At 38.8% G+C, this 26,541-nt stretch overlaps 2 protein-coding genes across 6 annotated transcripts in view; one reads left to right on the top strand and one right to left on the bottom strand.

The window, feature by feature from the left end:
• caskb (calcium/calmodulin-dependent serine protein kinase b) overlaps window positions 1-26,257 on the top strand; it is a 37,510-nt gene extending 11,253 nt beyond the window's left edge. Inside the window, exons 5-28 of one of the 4 annotated variants that reach the window (XM_065274791.2) lie at window positions 3,035-3,107; window positions 6,946-7,048; window positions 7,221-7,396; window positions 8,145-8,267; window positions 8,479-8,562; window positions 8,990-9,089; window positions 10,832-10,849; window positions 12,321-12,442; window positions 15,465-15,542; window positions 15,617-15,697; window positions 16,552-16,740; window positions 16,905-16,983; window positions 17,057-17,142; window positions 17,247-17,315; window positions 17,586-17,651; window positions 18,369-18,404; window positions 18,870-18,908; window positions 19,066-19,262; window positions 19,373-19,488; window positions 21,943-22,023; window positions 22,094-22,174; window positions 22,259-22,461; window positions 22,547-22,630; window positions 24,533-26,257. In XM_065274791.2, coding sequence (XP_065130863.1) covers window positions 3,035-3,107; window positions 6,946-7,048; window positions 7,221-7,396; window positions 8,145-8,267; window positions 8,479-8,562; window positions 8,990-9,089; window positions 10,832-10,849; window positions 12,321-12,442; window positions 15,465-15,542; window positions 15,617-15,697; window positions 16,552-16,740; window positions 16,905-16,983; window positions 17,057-17,142; window positions 17,247-17,315; window positions 17,586-17,651; window positions 18,369-18,404; window positions 18,870-18,908; window positions 19,066-19,262; window positions 19,373-19,488; window positions 21,943-22,023; window positions 22,094-22,174; window positions 22,259-22,461; window positions 22,547-22,630; window positions 24,533-24,709 — 2,461 coding nt within the window. In that variant the 3' untranslated portion in view covers window positions 24,710-26,257. Of the gene's footprint in view, window positions 1-3,034; window positions 3,108-6,945; window positions 7,049-7,220; window positions 7,397-8,144; window positions 8,268-8,478; window positions 8,563-8,989; window positions 9,090-10,831; window positions 10,850-12,320; window positions 12,443-15,464; window positions 15,543-15,616; window positions 15,698-16,551; window positions 16,741-16,904; window positions 16,984-17,056; window positions 17,143-17,246; window positions 17,316-17,582; window positions 17,652-18,368; window positions 18,405-18,869; window positions 18,909-19,065; window positions 19,263-19,372; window positions 19,489-21,942; window positions 22,024-22,093; window positions 22,175-22,258; window positions 22,462-22,546; window positions 22,631-24,532 lie in introns of all 4 variants that reach the window. The other 3 variants (XM_065274792.2, XM_065274790.2, XM_065274793.2) reach the window with 3 other exon arrangements.
• On the bottom strand, window positions 26-6,850 carry gpr34a (G protein-coupled receptor 34a). Of its 2 annotated transcripts, XR_010537474.2 has the most exons (3): window positions 6,512-6,850; window positions 3,245-4,712; window positions 27-2,509 (listed from the first exon to the last, which is right to left on the bottom strand). XR_010537474.2 is itself a non-coding variant. In XM_065274794.2 (2 exons), the coding sequence occupies exon 2, from the start codon at window positions 4,639-4,641 to the stop codon at window positions 3,466-3,468; it is 1,176 nt and encodes a 391-aa protein (XP_065130866.1). In that variant the 5' UTR covers window positions 4,642-4,712; window positions 6,512-6,850; the 3' UTR covers window positions 26-3,465. The 2 variants fall into 2 exon arrangements, 1 of the variants encoding a protein (XP_065130866.1); XM_065274794.2 differs by having other exon boundaries at window positions 26-4,712.
• Window positions 26,258-26,541: the final 284 nt, after the last annotated feature.

Here is a 26,541-nt window from a genome sequence, read left to right as displayed (position 1 = left end):
AATAATGCGATTTATTTCCAATAATCAGAGTAAAGATGTTAACATGACTGGAGCTATAGGTTCCTCTTTACTTCTGTTTACATGCAGCTCATAATGATGAAATCCCATATACTGTCAACTGTTTTAATTTACTTACGTTAAATGACAAACACGTTCTTATGGACGTATTTTGTTATTCGGTGCGGTGATAAAGACAGAAGTCTGATAACAGTGCCTGTAATTTTTTTATTGTGTTATTTGAGCCGTTTCATGTCTTTACATGGCCGCATCCTGCTATTAAAAACTGCGAACAACATCTGTTTTAATACGATTACTGCGATTATGATATGTTTTTATCCAAGTATTGAGAGTTTGGTTCCAAAACGCAATAAATCCATTTTAACTAATTTCGGTAAAAATGTGTTTTCTAAACCAAGAAAGTGACGAGATTAAAACCATTATTTTCTGTTACAAACTTTCACATAGCATCTTAAGGTTAAAATAAAATAATTTTGAATCCATAATTTGATTTTTCAAAGATTTATTATAAAAACTGATTTTTTTTCTGCAAAATGCAATAAATCCATGATTTAAAAAAAAATGCTATATCAAATGTATTTTTTAAAGTAACAAAGTAAGTTGACCGATATATGACAGCCAACTTGGTCAATAGTAATACACTGGACCAAAAATACTCTTCCAAAATGAATTCATCAGGGGCTCGTTTCAGAATGGAGGTTAAGTGAAAACTCTGAGTATGTTAACCCTGAAATGAGGGAAACTCTGAGTTTCTGTTTCAGAATGAGAGGTAGGTTAAACCCGAGACAGCGAGGGAAGTCAAGCATGTTTCATAAGGAGAGGTAACTTATGTTTCCGGAGTAACTTACTGTGTGAACCTAACCTGGTCGAGAGCAGCTTTTATCCTGTAAACTCTTGAGTTTCTTGTGGTCTCCTCCCCATTTTTAAAGGAGCAGCGGTGTTTAATCTTGTTAGTTGCTTTAGTACATTCATTTATTGTGCACATGTTTATTACGTAAACTGTAAAATATTTTTAGCTGTCTTTAAGTTATTAAGATATCAAATTTCCAGTGTAAATAATTTAACCTTAGTGCTTTATATATTTGTATAAATTACACTTAAATGTAAACAAATTTAAACAGAAAACAGTTTATTGAAATGATCAGTAAAGCCAATTTGATATACTTAGGTGCAGAGACCGTCTTAGTGAATAAAATCTTATGTGCTTTTATAGAGGATCCTGTAGATGATGATGTTGCATTTATTTGTAGGAAGTTGCATTTATGTCAGGAGAAGATTTGTTTTTTGTCTTTGCAGTCATTTTAGGGATATAAATATCCTTACATGACTAATATCAGTTTTTGTGGCCGTGCTCTTACAGTTGCCTTTACATTTCTTATGACTCCACTCATCAAAGCCGCTGGTCCAGTGTGCTATGCGCAATGAGCGAGCAGACGTACTGTCGGCGATCTGAGTTCAAATACCGGCTTTGCATATTTCAGTTTTATTCATTACAAACATTTGTAAAGTTCGTAGCCTTTTATGCTAAAGTCTTAGGCCTAATTTCATTTTTAGCTGAGCTGCTGTCTTATTATTTTTATCCATGGGATTACATCTGCATGACAACTAATATAATGTGTAATAATGTATAGTCCTCCTCAGTTTATTTACTTCTGATATTTTAACCTTGATGAAAAATTAAATGTATGCATTTACTGGAGTACCAAAGTTCCAAAACAACGCTTTTCTTTAAAATATATGCTCGTAGTTGCTGTACACTTGCAGTAACACTTTCAGTTTTAGTAGTAAAAGGATTTAGACCTTTTTTTTTTGCTGTTGCCATGGTGAATCGTAAAACTGGAGCTCCATTGATGATGGCTATTCAGAGTGGTTGTGCACGCGCTTAACTCAGAGTTAACCTACTCAGAGTCAATTGAACTAACTAAGATCAGCTGTTCTGTAACCGAAAACTCAGAGTTTCCCATCTCAGAGGAAGTCAACTCACAGTTCAAGTTTAAACTCAGAGTTGGTTGAACCTCCTTATTGAAACGGGCCCCAGGTCATCTTGTTTATGCTATTAATTAATTACAACAACAACAAAATGCCATCATGAACAAGAACATGAACAACAACATCACATTAGATCACACAATGTCCAAAATGACATTTCCCTTACATTCAGCTTCCAAATGTGAATTCACTGATTTAAAAAAAAACATTAATGGCATTTATCACAACACTTATTTTGTCATATTAAGAACAATGTCATTGCTGCTGTCATCCTTGGGACGTCGTCACTGAACTTTCTTGACAGCAATCAGCTGTAAAATGTTTTGGTCCTGCTCGATTTTCGTTGACTTCGAGTAAAAAAATGTCAAGTTTTTCATGAGATCCCCTGGGGTCAATGTGTTAGCATGACAGAAGCTTAATGCTGTTGGGAGAACAAAGCAACAGCTGACATTTCGTCTGAGTGCCTCTGACGTAAAGGATTTTGATGGCTTAAGTTTCATCCCTGTCACAGAAAACAACCACAGGTTTATCAACACCATTAAAAGTATTATTTTGTTTTTGTTTGTCGATCACAAAGTACAAAGTAGACGAGGAAAACTAGGATCCTGTGTGTATTCATAGCGGCAGCATTATTGTTTATGATGTGTGGAATGGTGCGTTGTGATTGGTTAAGCGGATTTATTGCATTCTACAGAGAAGGAGGACTGGCGTTTATCACAGTTTGGAAAAAAGGCAGAGAAGATGACAGAATTACAAGCTATTGGATTTTGTGTAAAATTAAGAATTTACTTTTTAATACTGACCTGATACAATACTGATTTTTTTTTTTTAAATGGCATTTATTGAATTTTGGAACCAAATTCTTCTATTGTGTTTACACGAGGTAAAGTATAATCGCAATTTTGCCAAAATCCCATTATAATCGCATTATGAAGGTGCATGTTAATGTGGTCAATGAGTTGTTCATATTTAAGTAAACATACATACTGTATATATGAGTGTCTTATGTTTATATTATGTTTCTCAGTCACTACATGCGACAAATACTTGAAGCTCTACGCTACTGCCATGACAACAATGTCATTCACAGAGATGTCAAGGTAAGATGCGTGTGTTGAAGCAAAATGAGGCCCAACAAAACCTCCAATGTGTTACTGTGTTCTCATAAAGAGTCATTCCTCCACTAGAAGATATTGACCAGTAGCAGAAGTCCATGTAATTCTAATGCATAAATCACCTGCTGATGAGGGGCAGTCATTGCTCTTACAATGTAGAAAAGGTATCGTCCATGCGTGTAGCCCATGCGGTGCAGAACGAGCAACAAATGATGTCATGCAAGTTCATGGAAATGAGTTTCTTATAAAAGCTTTTTGTAGCACTGGTGGGCAGTATTCATCCCGTAGCACACCTGTGCTGAGTGCTGCCGTTTACAAAAGCTTTCCTGAGGTTTCACTTTTTTCAGTTTGTTAGGCCAGTTATTTGTGAACAGGAAATTCCCTCAGCGATGCCGTTAACATGGCCCGACTGACACCGATGGGCCGTGATGACACCCAGGCTGCCTCGAGACGCGGTCAGGACCGCAGCGGTGGACACCGATGTCCTCCGGAACTCCGTGGTAGAGCTGTTGGTCATGATGGGGTCACGGCGCAAGTGGATGAATCGCGAGAGCGCTCCTATCACGGCCTTGCGCACCGACCCGGACAGCATGAAATACATCACCGGGTCCAGGCAGCTGTTGAGGGCCGAAAACAGAAGCGTGACCTCGTTGGTGCGGTCCGCTAGCCGGCGTGTCTCACACGTGACGTCCCTTAGCTGCGACTGGACGTAAAAGCCCCTGAAAGCGTGATACGGTACGAAGCAGACCGTGAACAGTAGCGGCACCACAAAGGATTTCTTGGCCGTGCGGCTGTAACGCGTAGCGTTGGGCAGGTCGGGTTTGTCCCGAGAAGCTCGGAGCAGTCTCTGGGCGATCCGGCCGTACGACACCAGCAGTACCACAAACACCAGCCAGAACACAGCCACCATAAAGTAGTTGAAGTAAGCTTTGCCTCGAGCCTTGGTCCTCGCTTTGTATTGGAAGCACTTGTCCGGGTCCTCGTTGCCCTCCGTCAAGGCGATCATGGGCACCACCATCATCAGGGCGCAGCCCCAAAGCAGCCCGCACGCCACCAGACTCCAGCCGCTTCCTCTCAGTCGCCGCCAGCCGCAGCCCCGCCGAGATCCCCGGATGCCGATGATCTTCATATAACGGTCCATGCTGATCAGACCCAGGAGGGTTATGCTGACGTACATGTTCATGTAGAAGAGGTTGCCCACCACCTTGCACATATGCGTTCCCAGCGTCCAGCGGTTCCCCCGGGCGTGGTAGAGCACTCGGAAGGGAAGGCACGCGATCAGCACCAAGTCCGCCAGGGCCACGTTGATGAGAAAGATGCGGACGGAGTTCCTGCGCGAATGCAAGAAGAAGAAAACCCAAAGAGCGAGCAGGTTTCCTGTCAGGCCAAACAGGAAGATGAAGGAGTACAGGACGGCCAGAGGAACCCGCAGGTTCTCCTCTTCTAGAGGACACGAGTGGTTGACGACTGGAACGATGCTCTGATTGGTCAAGCGTTCAGTGGGCCAGGCGGTGGTCATTTTGATTGACAGGTTGTGTTTAATATGTCTTGTTAGAGAATGTATCTGATGGTGTTTCGACTTCTTCGGCTCTGAGAAGAAAGAAAGGAAGGTTAGACACTCTTCACGTACAGTAGTGAACAACAGAGGAAAAATTCATCTTAACCCAAAACAAATGAAATAGGAGCAAACTTTGGCTCTTCAGTTCGGTTTCTTCTTCCAAATACCAGTTTAAGGGGAACATCAGTTATGGTTGGGCACACATCCCAGATTCTGAACTCTACACACTGCTGACGGCGGATTAAACGTTTTCTCTTTCTCATCATACCTTGTAATGTTTCCATTCCCTTTTTTCCAGATCTTTTTTATTTGCTTAAATTATTTAAAGAAAGTTGGAAAGCTATGGATTAAGTTGCCAGTATTTTTTAATGTTCATGTGTTGAACAGGAAATAAAATGGAAAGCTTTGAGGCTGTTCAGGGTTGATGTGGCATTCAGAGGGTAAAGTTAATTTTGCACCTGAACATTGTTATCATTATTCATCAGCAGCCGTGTGTATACTGTATAAAAACAGTACTGTACAAAAGTCTGTGGACACCACCACCACCAGACCTGTTGTTTTAGAAGTTTTAATGTCCATCCATTTTTATTTTTCAATCTATTTTATTAAGATACAAAAAGAAAATACAGGAAATATGTACAAAAAAATTAAAAAAATGTTCAGGACTAAATGTCTTCTTTAGGCATCGTCGGTGTTTAGTGTGACCCCTCTTGGCACTAAACACATTCTTTAAAATTAGAATTTAGGATTTAATTTAATTTAGTTTTAAGAGATCCTGCAGTTATTTCTGCTATTGCTCAAGTGGAGTTTACACTAAAACTTTACACATCAGTTTACATTTTTATACATTTTTTAATACTATATACACATTTCCCGTATTTTCTGGATGTATTCTATTAAAGAGACTGAGAAACAATTATATATCATCACTATAACAATTCAAAAACAGGACCAGGGTTGAAGAACACTGCTTTACATTAATCTTGTAACTGTTAACAATAGTTATACCACGGGGCTGTTGAATGCTTTATTCTGGTTGGTTAAGAAATGTTGCACGGTTGTTGATTATTTTTCTGAAAAACTCACACCGGATCTGTTAAATGTCTTCAGATAACCACCAGAGCGATGTCTGTGGTAACGGTGATCCTTTGAATTATTTGAAAATAATGCACAAATAAGCTTTGTGTCGTGCCGCATTACCACCTGGGTGTGAATTTTTTTTTTTGAATAACTGTATTGGCATTAACAAACAGGAACAAAGATTAATAAACACAGAAAAATGCCTATTGCTTATTGTTAGTTCATGCATTCACTACTGTTAACAAATACATCCTTATTGTAAAATGTTAACCCTTTAATTAAATATAAAACAAAAGTTACACTTAAAAATGTTAAAAACTTGTAAAACAAAAGTGCTAACATTATCCTCAAAATCAAATAATGAATAACGCTGTAATGAGTGCATAAAACTGATTAACCACATGAAACCAAAGACATTTCAGTAATGAATTAAAGAAACTTGACTGTCTGTCACTGTGTGGAAACTTTTCATCGCGTCTAGTTTCACAAAACACTTCTAACTTTCACCAGAGATGACGGATGCTTTTTCAATCAATATAATAAAGTTTTATTTCTTTGATTATTTTTTTACACCAGTCTCTCTCTTTTGAAGGAATGATAAATGTATTTGTCATGTTAAAGAATTTTGTTTACATCGTTTTTTCTAGGATTGTTTGAACCCCTTCTTACTTCAGTTGTGCGTCTGATTTTACAATACAATCTAGATATCTCATTCACACAAACACACACGCCTGTATAATTTCATACTCACAGTTTATTGTATTAAATCCTTTATTTCTTCCTGCCTGACTGCAAACTCTTTTAAATTGTCCATAAGATTGAATGTGTTTCTCTCATCTGCTGCGTCGAGCTGCACTGACACGACTGTTTCACTAAAGCTTTCCTCTCTCACCCACCCTGTTTCACACTCACACACACACACGTACACATGCAAACACACACACGCGCACACACACTGGTGTGGTTTCAATCAAACCACTGTATATTAACATTTGTTCCTCTGCTGCAGTAAGTAACCCTGAACTTCCTCTCTTTTTAACTCTCTCTCTCTCTCTCTCTCTCTCTCTCTCTCTCTCTCTCTCTCTGATGTTTCTGATGTGATAAAGTTTGTATTCTGTGTCTGTGTCTGATCTAAACCGTGTTGTATGATTGTTTAAAGGTTCTGATGTGTGTTTGTTTCTTTAGCCTCACTGTGTTCTGCTGGCATCTAAAGAAAACTCTGCTCCTGTTAAACTGGGTGGTTTCGGTGTGGCCATACAGCTGGGAGAGTCTGGACTGGTGGCTGGAGGTCAGTGAGTGCCTATCAATGGGTCAAACATTCGAAGTCCCCCCTCTCTCTCCATCTTTAAAACTTTATTGAAATACAACAAGTTCTGTTAAAACATTGTTTTATACATAAAATGTCTCTCTCTCTCTCTCTCTCTCTCTCTCTCTCACACACACTGTTTGTGTGTTTGTAGGTCGTGTAGGGACGCCACACTTCATGGCTCCAGAGGTGGTGAAGCGGGAACCTTATGGGAAGCCGGTTGATGTTTGGGGTTGCGGTGTGATTCTCTTCATCTTGTTAAGCGGCTGTTTGCCGTTTTATGGGACCAAGGAGCGTTTATTTGAAGCCATTGTAAAAGGCAAATACAAGGTAGTGTTAGTTATTGAAGAGTTGTGGTCTCACCAAAGACGTAGAAACACAATAAACTCTCTCTTCCAAACCCTACTGAGCTGTCTACCTAGGGAGCATTTTAGTTAGTATAGTCCATCCACACAGGACCGTGTTTAAATCCATTCTGTGATAAATCCTGTGAATGTGTCTGTGCTGACACACAGATGAAACCCTCATTGCTCGCAGGTTGATCTTTTATAGACCATTTTGCAAGGTGTAAACAACACTGGTCCAGAAACACTTCCTGTTTCACTTCATAACTTTTATTTTAAATATTTTTTAAAGAGGTTCGTTTAATGTTTTGATTCAGTTATATATGTTTATGAGTGTCATGCTGTAAAAGTAATGTAGATGACGTATAGCTAAAGTCATTTGTGTAAATTTGATGTTCATACTGAAATCTTCAATAATATTGACTTTTAAATGCAGACTTGACAAAGCTGAGTTCAGTTTGTGACATTGATGAGATCTTATTTGAAAATCTAATTGAAACATCTGTGAGAAATAATTGATATTAACAGAGATCTCATTTGTGATTGAAATGTTGCCTGCTGCTTGGCATCTTAGTAGGGATTGAAGAGACTTTAATGATAACCTGTGAATGTTGGCTTACTGTGCTGACACAATACAGGATTGAGCATCATTGTGTTTTTAACAGAATCAGAAGATTGCAGTGTTGATGTGGTTGTTGTGCATTTTGTGTAGTTATGCTGCATTTATTCATCAGATGAACCCACGGCAATGGAGTCAAATATCTGAGAGCGCTAAAGATCTGGTGCGCCGAATGTTAATGCTGGACCCTGCTGAAAGGATCACTGTCTATGAAGCTCTTAACCATCCCTGGCTCAAGGTCATAAACACACACACACTGACACACACACGCACACACACACACATAGACTTAAAATGAAGAAATAGTTTATGCATTAAGAGTGAATGTTCTGCTTAATTCAGTCAAATCTGAGAAGGCCGTCAGTTTTTATTTCCTGTTTCTGAAATCTAGCGTTTGATTTGTTTGGTGTCAAGTGTTGTTGAGTGTGTTTGTGATTTGTTTTGTACAGGAGAGAGATCGTTACTCTTATAAGATCCACCTGCCAGAGACAGTAGAACAGCTGAGGAAGTTTAATGCTCGGAGGAAGCTGAAGGTATTTATTTACATTTATCCTGAAAAACACATCACAGGTATTATATGTGTTCTGCAGCATAACACACACACACACAAAACTCTTATAATCCTAATGTGGTCATAATGAGAGATTTCTTCAGTCGTCAGCATTTTTTTTTAAAGTTGTTTTTGTGTGTATTTGTGTAGTAAAGGTGTCAGTGTTCTGATTGTCAGCTCTGTTTGCCACATGAAAGATGTTTATTCATTCAGACTGAACACAGATATGATGATGATTCGACTCTTTAGTGTGTGTAAAGGTGAAGAGCTCGTGTCTGTTACTTCATGTTTTCTGCTACTCTATGTATTTCACAATGATGAATGTTGACAAAAAAATAAAAAAAGGTGTTTTTTAGAACTAGTGAAGAATGATTTAGTAGAAGTATATTTATGATGCGTATGGTTGATAGGGGGCTGTGCTCGCTGCCGTCTCAAGCCACAAGTTTAACTCCTTCTACGGTGATCCCCCTGAAGACCTTCATGACTTCTCTGAAGACCCCACATCTTCAGGTACATAAGAAATAAGATCTTAACACAAATGTTGGGTTATTAAACTGAGAGAACATCTGAGGAAACGCGGCTCATGATGTCACTATCTCAAAATATTGAGGTCATACAAGGTCATCAACAGCGGTCACAATGCACGTACGGCTGACTGAAAATAAACCTGCTTGTTCACGCAATAGTTTGCTGAATGATGGATGGAGGAATGAAATAATGAATGCATGATGGGTAATGAAACACAGGATTGATTGATAGATGAATAAATGAATGGGCTAATAAAAGCAAACTTTCCATTGACTTAACACAGACGGCTTCACTTCACACTTTCTGTTCAGTAAATCTCACTCCATCCTGATTATGTCAGCAATTTACACAGCTTGTAGTTTTTGCCGTCTGGGTTTTATGTTATGAATCTGATTCTAGAATCACAAATAGGAAGTTGGTAATATTAGTCATCAACTTTCTCCTGATTATTATTTATGTCAGTTATTAGAAGAAAATATTCTCAGAAAATCCTGCAGATATCAACGGACAAGTAAATATGTATGAGACGACCACCTCTTCATCCTATTTTTCAGATATGTTTTATCTCAGACTCTTCTCTGTTGGTCTGCGTGTCGTTCTGCTCACAGATATTTACGGCTCCATCAGCAGATTGCGTAGACGGGACGTGTTGAGAAACATGTAGTGTGTGTTAAAAGAAAAATCTCACTTCCTGTAATTGTGCAGGCGAGCATCTGAACCACGACCAACGAGTGTTAAATCTTCTGCACTGTCACATCCAAACGTGAAGAAATCATTCAATTCAGTTTGATTTATATAGCACTTTCACAAGCCTCACATGAAAGTAATAAAAACACACAAAACAAATAAAAGTAAGGTCGTTTTTAAATATAGGCTTAAGATGGAGTATTTAAAGTGTTTCATGAGTGTTGACTATTTTCTGTAAATCGCACACCTAACTTGTCAAATGTCTTAAAAATAAACACCAGAGCAATGTTTGTGGTAACTGTGGTATAAGAGGAATAATTGACTCTGTTCCTAAAATAAAGCACACCCGTGGTGTAACCACTTCACGTCGTGCCACATTACCACCTGTGCATTATTTTCAAATAATTCAACGGCCCGTTGTCAATTATTCTTTATATAATAGTGAAGTTGTGTAATCTGTAAGATTGTAACTGGACTGAAACAATGAAAGCAGAATTACTAAATAAAGTCCCAAGTTCAGCTAATGTCAGCAGTCTCTCAGTAAGAAAGCCAACAGAGCAACAGCGGTCATCATATAAATACTCATATATCACAGTATGACTCATTATATATGATGATGTAAATAACAATGATGATGTACATCACTGGAATATCAACAGATCATTTAAAGACCTGTTTTTATAACGCTTTCATCTCAGTAAACACAAACCACACAAACCCTACAGATCATTCATGAGTTTACAATAAAAAACAAATCATTTAGGCTCAAAATTCAGATTTAAAATGACTGAATGTGTGATTGAGGATTAAAGTTAAGATTAAATTCACTTCTGATATTAAACACTTTTATAAATCCAGACCTGAGAGAGATTCATTATTAATTATATTTGATTTCAGAGCCTCTCGATGTTTCCTCAGATCTCTCTCTCTCTCTCTCTTCTGTGTCTCTCTCTCTCTCTTTCTCTCTCTGTTCTGGTTTCTGCTTTGGTGTTAAGCTCATAGTGTTGTTGATGTTTTTAACGCTGCGTGTGCTGTAGGATTGCTTGCTGCAGAAAGTAGGTACCCCCTGTATGTTCACCACCCAAACATCTTCATCTCTTGCATGCATGTCATCTGTTCATCATCATTCTCATTCTGAGAGGTTTTCTAGAGACAGGATCACATGAAACTCATTTCATTAACATCAGCACCAGCGGTCTCTCATGAGACGTTTCATTCAGTGCTTCCCACACTATTGCTCAGTTATTCAAAGTATATTTGGCATCACATCTTGTCATTTTTTATCCATCCGTGATAATGACGCTTTCTGTGTTTGATGAACTAGTGCTTCTGCATCCTCTCCTGATGATTTTGACATGTGAGCGTGTCCTTTCTCTCCCGATGAGTTTATTGTGTCTACATGATGATATTCAGCAACACATCAGAGAATAAAGATGAGAAAGACTGAACTAAAGACATGTAATATGATGAAATGATTATATGTAATATTTTAACTGGTAAATGTAATGGCTGAAAGAGTTTGAATTATTGATAGTGAAATTGTACGATAAGATGGGACTCTTCTATGAAAAACCAAAGAAAGATGATGAAGTGTTTTGACAAACAGTGGCAGCTTTATACATGAAGTAAAGAGGTGAAATTATCAAATATGAGATCATTATAAATGTTCACTTAATTAAAGTATTGTGTTAGGTCTTACATTTGGCTTATTTCTAAGATGTAATACATTTACATTAAGTCATTTAGAAGATGCTTTTATCCAGTTAAACAAGACAATGTTTTAAAAACAGAGATTGATACATCTATGTCCTTCTCACAGCATCTAGACACTGTGTATACCAAAGCCCAGCAGCGTCTACACCTGCTGAAGAAACTCAGAGATTTTAGTGTGGGTTAGGAGATTTTAATCAGGGTTTATCCGTCACTTATTATTGTCTACAGTTATTGCCATCAGGTGGACGTTATAGAGTCCCACTTGCAAGACAAAACATATACGAAAAATCTTTCATTCCCATGGCTATTACTGCACTGAATAATCATTTATAGAAGAAATCATATTTTAGATTTTTGCACGTGTATGTTTGTCGAGCGAATCTGAGTATTGTCTAGTTGTTTTAATGTTATCTGAGCCTGTCTTGTCAAAGTCAAAGACAAATTTCTGTCTCTTGTTACAGACAATAAAGTTTTTCCTTCCTTCCTCCAAAGCCATTTACAAATGAAGTAAACAATGGAAGCAAACATAAGTGCACTAGAACTAGAATCACGTTTAAAATAGCACACTTAGCCGAGGGTTACATTTTTATTTTTAAAGACAGAAAATATAAAAACAAAAAAGATATTAAGCTCTCTATGTAATACAACAAAAATTATATCAGCTACTCCCATAAGTGTTTTTTTTATTTGTGGGAAGCACTGCATTTACATTTACTCCCCCTGATTTACAACCATGAACTGATGATGCTTTGCTCTCTGTGTGTGTGTGTGTGTGTGTGTGTGTGTGTGTGTGTGTATATTTTGTGTATTTAGGGGCTGTGTCTCAAGTACTGGACAGTCTAGAGGAAATTCACGCTCTGACTGACTGCAGTGAGAAAGATCTGGACTTCCTGCACAGCGTCTTCCAAGACCAACATCTGCACACACTGCTAGATGTAAGCACACACACACACACACACACACACACACACACACATTCTGGTTTCCATGTTTTGTGGGGACATTCCATAGACGTAATGCATTTTATACCATACAAACTGTATATTCTATTCCCCTTACCTGCCCCATTCCCTAACCCCAACCATCACAAAAACCTTTCTTGTGCCTTAGATTTTCAATAAACATCATCTTGTTTGATTTATAAGCTTGTTTCCTCATGGGGACATCAAAATGTCCCCACAAGGTCACAAAAACACTGGTATTCCTATCTTTGTGGGGACAATTGGTCCCCACAACGTGATAATTACCAGGTACACACACACACACACACACACACACACACACACACACACACACACACACTTCTTCAGACTCAATCGTAGTGGTTTTCTTACTAAGATTACCATTCTTTAAACATAACCATCATGTGAACATACATTTTTATAAAATTAAACATCCCTTTACTGTATTTATGAGGACATTATCAAACACAATGTAAATGACACATTTTATAGACTATAGTAAAATTGAATCAAGCAGCTTCATGAGATCTGAGATGTTTTTAAAGCAGTGATGAAGGACTCATTATTCAACACATTTAAAAGTCACCAAAAAATGACAATTCTGTCATCATTCCCTCATCCTAATGTTGTTCTAGATCTGTATGAGTTTATTCTGATGAACACAAAAGAAGATATTTAGATACATGATGGTAAGCACACAATCGATTGTAAGCATCTTGTTTTCTTTTGTTTTCATCAGAATAAACACATACAGGTTTAAAACAACATGAGGAGAGAAAATGATAACAGAATTTTTATATTTTAGTGAACTATCCCTTTAATCTTGTATTGTAAATGAATCTTAATCATAATAGTAAGAAATTATATTTATTATATCTTTGGTATAGAAAATAATTTTGGACATTTAAGCCTTAATTTAATCAAAAGATTATAAACTATGAAACATTTTTGTGAAGTGACATCAGTCGCACCTGTAGGGTTATATTTGTGTTGTAGGATAGAGAAACTTCCTGTTTGTAAATATCTTCATTTAATGTCCTTTCAAAAGATCGCTGATGAGTTGCTGTGAATTTGTTTCAATGTCAAAGGTTTGATTTGTCAGATTGAAATCGATTTTGGTGTAGTATTCATACACAACACACCCACAGTCTAGACAAAAGTCAAATGAAAGTCCGTCTGTGAAGAGTCGGATGAGTCTCGAGTCTTTAAATGTGGTTAAAGATTCAGTATTTCTGTACTAGAGTAAAACTCAACTAGTTGTGTGCGTTAGGTTTTCTTGTCCTAATGTAATGACGGGATGTGGTGAAGATCTGTGTGCTGTTAAAGTTCATGGTGTTGCTTATGTTTGCAGAAACTCTTTGTGTGTGCGCGCGTGCATGTGTGCAAATATATGTGTGTGTGTGTGTGTGTGTGTGTGTGTTTGTTTGTTTGTTTGTTGGGTTTATTTGTAACACAAACACTTTGGAAAAAATGAAATAAGCTCTAGAGGAATGAAATACAGTCGAAGCGTTTGTGTTATCAGTAATCTTTATCTTTAATTGTGTTTGCTGAATAATATATTGAATAGGATTAATGTGTTTACAACAGTTCTGCTGCCAATAAAACAAACATTGAAATCATTTTAATAAGTTTATTACTATTATATACTGGATGTGCATTATTCATGAAATTGAGTAAATATTAATTGAATTAAAAAACATTTTTAAACAAACCATTTAATTAGATATTATGTATTAGTTCTTACATTTAAATATTTCAATTAAAATAAAATGAAAATAAAATAAAACAGTTTTAAAGAAAACAAACATTTACTAAATGACCTCACACACATTTTATGTATGTGTTTATTTATTGAATATTTGTATATCTTTGCACAAATAAACTAATTCATTAAACATATAATGTAAAATATGAAATGCAACTTTAACTCTTTATTGAACCTTTTTAATGCGTGTGTGTGTGTGTGTGTGTGTGTGTGTTTGTGTGTATGGTGTGTGTATGTGTTTGTGTGTGTGCATGTGTACCTGTGTGTGTGTGTGTGTGTGTGTGTGTGTGTGTGTGTGTGTGTGTGTGTGTGTGTACCTGGTAATTATCACGTTGTGGGGACCAATTGTCCCCATAAAGATAGGAATACCAGTGTTTTTGTGACCTTGTGGGGACATTTTGATGTCCCCATGAGGAAACATGCTTATAAATCAAACAGAATGATGTTTATTGAGAGTGTGAAGTATCAGAAAGTTTTGTGTGATGGTTGGGGTTAGGGAATGGGGCAGGTAAGGGGAATAGAATATACAGTTTGTGTGGTATAAAATACATTACGTCTATGGAATGTCCCCACAAAACATGGAAACCAGAATGTGTGTATGTACCTGTGTGTGTGTGTGTGTGTGTGTGTGTGTGTGTGTGTCTGAATGACTGAAGTGAATAATTTTATTAAGTGCTATAATTGGGTCCCCAGTGCTTCTATCAATCTAGAAAATTTAATAAAGATCAACCGAGTAACTTAGTTTGGGTTAGCCATTTTCTGCAAGCATGTGAAAAAATAGATTGTTCAGATTTCGCCTGTTTTGTGAGGTAGGTAGCAAGGTGAATTACAATAATTACTCCCCCTTTATCTGCACTATCAAACCACAGCACTGATATTTAATGCAGAGAGAAAGTTTCAATTACAACAAACCACCATCATTGTGATCAGTGTATATATACACACACACACACACACACACACACACACACACATACATACATATATAATAAATGATCTGTGGAGTATTTTAAGATTAATGAAATTTTTAAAAACATCATACAAATCTCATAATATGACCCCTTTAATCTTCTTCTCTTCCTTTCCAATTTTATTTTAATTGTGCTTTATTGGAATGACAAAAACTGTACATTTGAATCGCCAAAGCATTTGCAAATAGTGCAAATAAAAGTAAAAATAAAACAAAGTATATAGTAAGTAATAGTCTCTCTTTCTCTGTGTGTGTTGTAGCTGTATGATAAAATCAACACCAGATCATCACCTCAGATCAGAAATCCCCCCAGTGATGCCGTCCAGAGAGCTAAAGAGGTAAAGTAGACATCATATTCACCAGCGCTTCATCTCTTTAACGCATGACACATCTTCTCATGTTTGCTCAACAGGTATTGGAGACCATCTCGTGTTACCCGGAGAACATGGAGGCTAAAGAACTCAAGAGGATTCTCACACAGCCTCATTTCATGGTGGGTTAAATATAAAAACACCTGCGGCAAGAGTTTAATAGCACCAGCTGAGTACATCAGAGGATGAACTTTTATTTCAAACCCTGAGGTCATTGTTATTTTCAGGGTGAATCTGAGCTGACGTGACTCAAATCCTTTGGCTCAGCGTATCTTGTAAATGATCCAGTGAAGCAGACGCTTTAACAGCCGATTGGCTTTAATACGTCCGAGGCCGATCAGAATGAGGTTGTTGTCGTGGAGACGCGGGGTCACTGAGGGAGACGGGGGAAACCCAGTGTGTGTCATTTAGATGAGATCACACAGCATGAGTACATGGAGTACTACACACAGATGAAATGAACACGGATACAGAGGTCCTGCTCTGGAAAACAAGACTGAGGAATTCTGGGCTAGCAGCTGATCGTTTATAAAGAAATCGGCGAGTTAAGATTTAGACAGAATTGTGCTTTTTAATTGACATACTGCTTTATATTCAGCTGAGAATGGTTTTTATGTGTTAATGTATTGAAAGTGTACAGGCAGTAAATGTATGTCAGTCAGGTTAAGACTGAAGCCGTTTATCCTGTTTGAGACAGAAGGTGTTTTTGCACGAGCGCCGCAGAGACCTCACACATACGCCATCATGTCAACTATCAACTACTGCACAGAATGATGGGAAAATGAAGTATTGATAGATATTTCCCCTTTTATGACTCTAGCTGTGGTTTAAGGTTTGTTATGAGAGGTCGGTTAATGTGACAGACTAGACACACGAACACTGAGTAATCTCTCTCATGTGCTGCGTGTCTCGTGTTAATCTTAACATGTACTGATCGTATCTGAAGATGTAAACCTGTGGATTCTGTGCCACGCAGGCTTTACTGCAGACACACGATGTGGTGGCTCACGAGGTTTACAGCGACGATGCTTTGAGAGTGACTCCTCCTCCGACCTCACCGTACCTGAACGGAGACTCGCCCGAGAGCGTCAACGGAGACATGGACCTGGAGAACGTCACGCGTGTTCGGCTCGTCCAGTTCCAGAAGAACACGGATGAACCCATGGTGCTGAACAACACACAAACACTTAACTCACTTAGCTTATGAACCTTTCTGAACATGCTCAGTCAATAACATATCAGCAACGACGAGTAAACATAGTTTCTCAGCAAACTCTTATGGCAGTCATGCGTATATAAATGGTGCCTTGTTTATTGTTGTGTTTTCAGGGCATTACTCTGAAGATGAATGATTTAAATCACTGTATCGTGGCTAGAATAATGCACGGAGGAATGATCCATAGACAAGGTACTGACATTATTCATCATGCATCATGGGATACGTGTGTTTGTCATTCATGACCACTGAATGTGTTTCTCAGGTACGCTTCACGTCGGCGATGAGATCCGTGAGATTAACGGCATCAGTGTGGCCAATCAGACTGTAGAACAGCTGCAGAAGATGCTGGTGTGTGAAGATCAGATTGAGAGATCAGTCTGTCTGATTCAAACATGAGGATTATAATGTGTAGAAAGCAGTGAAAACTCTTTACGTCTTCTTGTGTCACACAGAGAGAGATGAGAGGCAGTATTACATTCAAGATTGTACCCAGCTACCGCAGTCAGTCTTTGTCCTGTGATGTAAGTGCTCTCTCTCTCTTTCTATATATTGATCAGATCAGATAGATCTACACACTGGGTTTATTATCAATATTCTCTTCAAGTTAAGATGATAAACTCTTCATTTGACCAAATCTGAGTTCATGAAAGGTCATTAATTCAGAATTGACACTAGTATGAATCACTAAACCTCATCTGTCCTACAGTCGTGCGTACATCTCCGTTTTCTCATTTTTTCTGACATCATAAGAGAATAGTGACATCATTGTCATTTGATTTGTGTTTCAGAAGGAGTCACCGGATCTTTCCAGACAATCTCCTGCTAATGGACACTCCAGTGTCACCAGCTCAATCTTAGTAAGACTTTCAATGAACAAAATAACTAAACATTTCAACATTATTACCACATAATATTCTCATATCATTTCATGATAAATCAATTGAATTTTAATAGTTTGTGTTTTTAAAGGTCTCGTTCTTTCTGTGTTTTTGAAGTTTTGATTGTGTTTTTAAGTGTGCAATATAACATGTGTTCGCATTATTTATTTTTCTCTATAGCACTGTTTTCACTCTCCTTAAAACTGTCTGATGTCTTCCTTGTTATGTGAAGTCCCTCCTTCAGAAATATGTGTCAAGTTCTGATTGTGTAGTTTGTTTAATGTGTTGTGATTCAACAGCAGCTTAGCTTAGCAGAGCCGTTTGAGCCAAAGCTGGTGACTGACGTATTCATGTGGGCGGAGTTTAGTAAAAAAAAAAAACGTTTTACTGACGTCATTAAAGCAGGAAATAGAGGGCTGTAGTCCAAACCGGCCGTTCGTTGTAGGCTTTGAAAGAGGAATTCTGTTAAAGAAAATATATCGCCTGGTAGTAAACTTTGAGCTTTGTCATTGTACAGGTATTATTTACAGTAACATTACACACTAACTAGGGTTTAAAAAATGGGATCAGGAAGAACGTGACCTTTAACCTGTTTTGCTTAATTGTTAACCTGCAGAATATATCTTTTTTTTTTTATTTAAGGAAACATTATTACTTTGAATCACAAAGTTTTAAATTAAAATATTTTCTGTGCAGGATTTGCCATCAACTATTCAACCCAAAGGACGACAGGTAAGATTGAATTCATCTCAGAGCTGATGGTGTATACTTTACACAATATATTTATTGAGTAACCTGAGTGTGTGTGCGCATTTGTGTGTATGTGTTTATTTGTGGTGGTATTATGTGTGTGTTTTATTCTCTCACATGTTTCATCTAAAGGTTTGTTCACACCAAACAAATCACAGATTAAACTAATACTACAAATATTTACACAACTAAATAATAAAGTGAATTGTGCTCCAGTCACTCATTAACTTCAATCTAAAACACAAGACTTCAGCAGTCAGTTTCAGGTTTTTCTGGACTGATTTTAGATCAGATCTATAGTATAGTACAGTGCTTGACTTACATGAGGAAGAGGTTTTGTCGCTGTGTCAGGTGTGAATAAATATTTAACACTGCTGTTAATGCTGTTCAGCTTATAGATATCTCTGTGTGTGTGTGTTTGTGTGTGTGATGCTTTTAAACCTGTAGATCTCCAGCACAGCAGTCAAGGATAAAATCTTTCAGAAGGTGAGTGACTAGTTTTATAATTGTTTTTTTTTCCATTTAAACTCCAGATGTTTTTTGTCATTTTCCTGCCGTACGTCTCTGTATGTGAGACTCTTGCTTCTATATTTTTAATATCAGTCAATAATCTGAGCATTTTACGGTCACATGTTGTTTTTAGATATACGTACGAGCGCAGTTTGAGTACGAGCCCGCTAAAGACGACCTCATTCCCTGTAAAGAGGCGGGGATTCGCTTTCGAGTGGGTGACATCATTCAGATCATCAGTAAGGACGATCACAACTGGTGGCAGGGTAAACTGGAGAACACGAAGAACGGCACGGCGGGTTTGATCCCCTCACCTGAGCTACAGGAGTGGTGAGAGACATCAGATTAATGTCACTTTCAATGAGAGATCTTATCAGTCTTCAGCTGGATCTAATCTGTGTCTGTGTGTGTGTGTGTGTGTGTTTGTGTGTGTTCATCAGGCGCGTTGCGTGTATAGCGATGGAGAAAACTAAACAGGAGCAGCAGGCCAGCTGTACGTGGTTTGGCAAAAAGAAGAAACAGTACAAGGACAAATATTTAGCCAAACACAACGCAGGTAACCAGCAGCACACAGATTTACGAGTGATTTATCTCCATTAAACATCTGCTGAATGAGTAACACAGTGAACAGTGCTTTATGTCCTCATGACCGCACCCACACGCCACATTTCCACTGGAACACCTGTCAATCACACAAGCCACGCCCCTTACATTTTATTTCTTTTGTGCAGACATATTTTGGAACCTTGTGCGTTTTCTTCCTTGGTTCGTTTCGTTTAGGCATATGTGAACACGGCAATCGCGCTCGGATTCGCATCAAAACAACCGCTCCGATTTTAAACAAACTCTGGAGCGGAAAGCAATCCGACCCAACGGACCAATGAACAGGCTCTTATTGCTTTATTAACCATGAGCTCACGTCAACACCATTGAAAACCAAAGCGCACCTGTTCCTTGTGAAAAGCTGATGTCTGTCAATCCTGATGGACAACTTTAGATAAACAGATGCGCTCTGACCAATCAAAGAAGAGTTTTCTCACGCGTGACTCTGGTTCGTTTGGAAATTAGTGATAGACCGATATATCCGCCAGCCAATATATCGGGACGATTTTTGTGAGTTTTATGTGTATCGGCCGTAGGGCTGGGCAAAAAAAAAAAAAAACGATTTTTCGATTAATCGTTTTTTTTTTAAACGTGGTCGATTCAGAATCGATTCTCAAATAGCAGAATCGATTTTTTTCTTTCATATTTATTTCTGCAAACATTGAACGAAAGATTAACATTAATCAAATTACTAGTCTTCTTCACTAGATGTCACCCTCTTTTTTTGCCTAGCGCATGTTACCAAGGAGCAAGAGGCAAGCCTGTCATTCATTCATTCAGTGCTTAAAATGGCGGTTTCAGGTGCTTTGTCGATTTTATTAATTACCCACTTGTAACATGCTGTTCACTGTTCTTTTTATTAATCTAGTATTTGTATTAAATCTATATTCATTGAGTTGAATAGAGTATAAAAACCGGTCCGAGAACCAGAATCGAAAATTGAATCGAGAATCGAAATCGAATCGATTTGGTAGCTTGTGAATCGAAATTGAAACGATCTGGAAAATCTGAATCGATACTCAGCCCTAATCGGCCGATACGTGGCTGCCGTGTTTGCCGATTTTTTCCGACATTATTTACAGACAGAGTGCTGGAAGTGATTGCAGGTCATGTGACTATAAACAACCAACCTTTCCATGACAAAATTGAAAGCTCAGCCTAACAGCTGATCATAGCTGGACAAAGCTGGGGTTTTTTCTCATCTCTATATATATATTTGTAGTAGTAAAGTGCGAGAAATCAATAACTTTTGCTGATAGTTCCTCGTCATTGTGGAGAGTGCAGTTCGTGGTTCCATAGCACCCTCACCTGTTTTTACTATTTGTTAAATATAGGTTTTTTTTTTAAGTTCAATAAATGTTTAAATTAAAACTTGTAACAGTTGGCATCATCATTGTGTCATTTTTATGATGTAAATTGAGTGAGCAAAAGCAGTATCGGCTCCAAAGAATCGGCATTGGCACCCCCCCCCCCCATATCGGTCGATCCCTATAGGAAATATTGCCTTGTGAACGCAAACTGAACCAACATGAAAGTGCAGCATTGTAGCGCTTTAACCCCCGGTTTCAGAACAAAGCAATGGATCTACAGGTCTGAAAACACCCTTACACTACATATAGCTCAGATGATGAAGATTTGTATAAATGTTATTTTATATCTAATCACCTTGAATAAATGTCAGTCTTTCACATTGATCTCTTGCTTTTTTCAGGATTACTTTATTTTGACTGTTCTGTAGTCAGTTTAAGATGTCAATATTAAGTATATGCTATATAAATAGACTTCAGTGTGGGCGGAGCTTCTCAATGACATAAACACAAATATCAATATTAGTTTGACTTTGGGTGTTTTGAGTTTGTTTCTTTAATGAATGTACTTCTTCACGTCTGAGATGTGTTGATGGGATGTGTCAAATGTGAGTGTGTGTGTGGCTGTTTCAGTTGTGTTGTGTTGTATTGTAATGTGTGTTTAACTGACCCTGTCCATTTTACACGCTGTCTCACCCTAACGGCTCCCCCGCATGTAAGTAACTAATCGTGTCAATCTTCTTTTGCTTTCTGTCTTGAGTAACAGTTGTTTGTTTTTTTCTATTTGTCACCAGCAGTGATCATCTGAGTCAGGTTCTCTTATATGAATGTTTCTCATTAGATCGATGGATAAATGATTGACAGACAGACGTGTGTCTCTTTTATTTAAAACAGTGAAGTGCTGATCATTTCCAAGAAAAGAGTCTGATTGATTTACTTTACTGCAGACTTTTTTAAAACTGAGGAAAGCTAAGTCTTTATCAGACCCGAGACATACAAATGAAACACAGCACCTGATCGGGAGGCTTTATAGCGATCATTTACATCTAGTTTTAGCTTCTCGTCTCTCATGCTGCTCTCATTTTTGTTTTGTTTTTAAGCCTTTGACCAACTAGATCTGGTCACATACGAGGAGGTGGTGAAGTTACCTGCGTTCAAGAGGAAAACTCTAGTGCTGCTGGGTATGAAACGCTTCTTTATCTTGTTTATGATGACCCTGTTCATGGTGAACTGACCCGATGTTTGCCGCAGGTGCTCACGGGGTCGGCAGGAGACACATCAAGAACACGCTGATCGCAAAACATCCGGACAGATTTGCGTATCCTATTCCACGTAAGAAAGGCAGACAAGAGTGAATTAATCAAACATGAACGACATGGAAATGACTTTTTGTCTCTTTCCACAACCGTCAATCAGACACGACCAGACCGCCCAAGAAGGACGAGGAGAACGGGAAGAACTATTACTTTGTGACGCACGAGCAGATGATGCAGGACATCTCTAATAACGATTATCTGGAGTACGGCAGCCACGAGGACGCCATGTACGGCACGCGCCTCGAGACCATCCGCAAGATCCACGAGCAGGGTATGATCGCCATCCTGGACGTGGAGCCTCAGGTACTCTGAATCTCTTCTGACAGAAGCCGCATTGTGTTATTTGTGACCTGTTCTGATACGAGTTTATGTTTGTGCGTTCTTAAAGGCGTTGAAGGTGTTGCGGACGGCCGAATTCGCGCCGCACGTGGTGTTCATCGCCGCACCAACTATCACACCTGCTATGAATGAGGTGAGGACGTCCTGACCGCCTCCGTGTCTGCCACGATCCTTTTAGATTTAACCATCGTCCGACTTGAATGTTTCTCTTTGCATGTCTCTCCTGTCACTCAAACTGCATGTCTGCTTCTGTGCAACGCTTTTTGTTTTTGCCGTTTCTGTGTGCTGTGCTCAGCTGCCGAGATGGTGCAGGAATTTGCCCGTGAGTACAGAAACGCCCCGAGTCATCCTGTGAAACGTCACCTTTTATATTCAATTGATATTCAGCTTGTATTTAAGTCAGTCACCTATTACAGTAATCCTACAACGCTGAATTGATCTGTTCCTCTTTCTAACTGGCAGTGATTGTTGTTTTAGATGCTGACATCTGATATACTGTATGATGATCATGAGAAACCTCAAACCATCAGAAAAAGCGAAGAGTTAACTTTGTATCTCAAAGCTAAATGACTCATATTGATCTCTAATTCTGATCATCCAGATGTCTGCTTGTCTTCATCCTTAAGCATCAACACTTTGATCTGCCCTGCTTGTTTTGATGAGCTTTGATGCCTCTGATTAAGTGTTGTGAAGGGGAAATCAAACTTTATTTCAAATCAAATAGCAGATTTTTGCGTTCGGTGAATTTGATGAAAGCAGATGTGTGCTCGTTTCAAGGATGGACTCAGTAGGTGTATTTAAAATGATGTCTTTCTGTGATGGTTGTGTTTCAGTCTAGATTAAGATCATGTGTCTTCTCTATTCAGTTTGATTTATAAAGCCCAGGGATCTCCAACCCTGAGATCTGCCTTGCTTTATATTTTAGTTCAACCCCGCTCTCTGTGTGTTCACACCAGACGCCAATCAAGTGGATAAATTACGCTATTCACTCGTAGTTGGACGCTTGAACATAGAATAAGCTCCAGGGTTTCCCGCAGAAAATGTATTAGTTAAGGTGGTAGGGTTGTGCAGGTGTGCGGGCCGGGGGCATGGCAATCAAAGGGGCGTACACGTCATGATGAAAAAAAATATATATATTTATTTAAACACTCAAATAAAACTCAATTTTGAAGAAACTATGACAGAAAATGAACACATACTAGATTAGTAATGAATTAAATGTTTTATCAACAGGCTAGTTATCCTCCAGACAGTGACAGACCATGTCTTTCTCTCATTTTGGCCATGTGGCGTTTGGTGGAATTTTTTTTGGAAGACCTAATTAAGGTGGTAGGGTATCCCAGCTTAGGTGGGCCGCCCGAACTGAAAAGTGCTGCGGGAAACCCTGAGCTCAATTTACCGGCTTTAGCTAGCTTGAGTCTCAATACATATAACTTATCAGATTGTCCAACCTCCTCACTCACTTTCTTCCAAGCAAGATCTATTTTATTCCTGTTCCTATAAAAGTACGAAGATGTGTCGTAGAGCTCCAGGTGTCCACATACAGCGACGATGATTTTGTCCTTCATTGTTGTTTTGTATTTCTTCCTCTGCTCGCTCTGTCGTAATCACGTCACTACTAAAGCAAGCTCCTGATTGGTTAACGTGGCGTGAATATCTGCCAAAGTTCACATTTCTCAACATGTGAATCACACGTTGCTCGCATCAAGTGCCTGAAATGCTCAATTTGTGTGTGTATAGCCTCATTCATGCCACCTTATCCACGCAAATTGTGCCGTAGGATGTCTATCGCATCTTTGCATTGACTTTACATGTACATCACTGGTGCTTATCACATCATTCGCGTCTGGTGTGAACGCACCATAACACATCTGCCTGTGATTCGACTGAGTTGGTTTAGCTGTGATTGATCGAGGGTTCATCTGTGCAGGACGGTTGGAGACTCCTGACTGACGTGGCTCTTTTTCCTTCAGTGCATCTTTACGGTCTTTCGTTCGGCTCGTGTCTCACCGATGTTCGCATTTGTTTGTTTCAGGACGAGTCTCTCCAGCGGCTGCAGAAAGAGTCGGAGGGGCTTCAGCGTTCCTACACGCATTATTTTGATCAGACCATTATCAATAATGAGATCGATGACACCATCCGCCTGCTGGAGGAGGCCATCGACGTGGTGTCCAGCACCGCTCAGTGGGTCCCCGTGTCCTGGGTGTATTAGCGGATGTGCCGCCCCGTAATCGCTCCTCGTTAACCTGCGCGTCTGCGCAGACTGACCCGCAGCTGGAACTATCGTTACGCAGTGCTGTATAAATCTATACATATATAAATATCTATAAATATGAATATTTAAGTCATAGATATGTCCTGTACTCACACCGAGGGGGGGTCGATGACCTTTTATACTGTTTTCTTTTTAAACGTACGAGACGGCGTCTCAAAGCAATGACGAGCACAGTGATGAGACTCCCCATTCGGTCTAAACTGAGTCTGTGGGCGTGGTTACGGTGACACGCCCACCAGCAGTCGATAAAAGCACAGCTGATCATGCCACAGTCCCAATCCCTCCCACCGTTTGCACGGACCGCGAGAGACGGCTCTGTTTACAGGTTTGCACAAAGAGCTGCAGAGAGGCCGAAGCAGATGTGCTCGTCACCGGCAGATAAAAATAATCCCGCACGAGATAAGCAAGGAAATAACGGACATGTGTCGCACTATGGGTCAACCTCTGAATGGACCACTTTTACTTCTTACCCTGTATAGTGATGTGTTTGTAAATTGTCCTGGGTTTGATTTCTTGTGCAGAATGAGGATGATGATGATAGTCATTCTTAGATCGATAGTTTCAGAAAATGTGCTGTCTTAAGAGTCTTACTGTTTTACTCTGGAAAACCGAGGGGGTTTTATTGTGTGTAAATGTTTCAATGGTGCATACATTTTGCGATTGAAATGAAGTTGTGTGCGTGCGTGTGTGTGTGTGTGTGCGTGCGTGTTTGTGTGTGCATAAACACAATTGAACAGACTGTGTGAAGTCTTCAATTCATATTACCCTGTGTAAATTCCCTCCTCGAATGACAAAACTGTTTTTTTTATCTATTTCCTTTAATGTGTTGAGAAAGTAAATTGCTTTTGAAACCATACATGTTGCTTTATGTGAGTAAATATGATGGTGGTGATGGGGGGCTTTTAAAATGCAGTTTGTGTTTCCTCCGTTAGGTGGTGCTGTGTCTGTCGTATCCGATTTAAGATACAAGATCGTCACATTTATTGATATGAAGGCAAAAAAATCTGTCACGCTTGGTATGACTAACAGGATTACATTTTGAGCAGTGTGTTTACATCAAACACCTCTTTGTCACATGGCTCAGTATTTAAAAGTTTTGGTCGATGAGCATAAAGCAAGGTTGGGCTTTTTTAAAAGGCCGTATAGTAAATATTTTGAGAGCTTCGCTGATTCTCCCTTTAGCAGACCAAATGTTTCTACATTAAATGTGTTTGTCACGTGATGATTTATTAATTAACAAAACACACAAGTATTTCAAGGGGAGGTTGTTAATAGGGCCGCACGATATATCGGGGAAATGATCTTTGCTGTGCTAACAGTATGCACGATATCTTGGAGAGTTGCGATAGCTGTCTATCGCTTGTGTGTTGCATGCTTAGATTGACCAAATTAAACCAATCAGAAGAGACCTTACTAAATTCCCCGCCAAGTAGGTCTTATACTGTTATACTATTGGCTAGACCACAGGCGCAAAGATGAACCTAGCGGCTCAAAGCAGAAAGCGGAAAATAAAGTTTTTTTTAGCCTGAATTAAATGTAATTACATCAGAAGAATATGTCTTACCTGTTTAATTCAGTATGATAATTACATATCTAAATGATATTTAATAAAAATAGCATTTCTTCAAAAAAAAAGATAACACCATCGCCAAATTCATCAGTAGTATCACATATTTTCTCAATATCATGCAGTCATAGTTGTTAATCAGTTTGAGCTTCTTTGGTGTTAATAAAACAACAGGTGCACTAGATGGGCAACCATGAGAAGA

The sequence above is a fragment of the Paramisgurnus dabryanus genome, chromosome 7, assembly GCF_030506205.2.
Source record: "Paramisgurnus dabryanus chromosome 7, PD_genome_1.1, whole genome shotgun sequence".
Classification (NCBI taxonomy): Eukaryota; Metazoa; Chordata; class Actinopteri; order Cypriniformes; family Cobitidae; genus Paramisgurnus; species Paramisgurnus dabryanus.
This window is presented reverse-complemented; position numbering and strand designations above follow the sequence as displayed.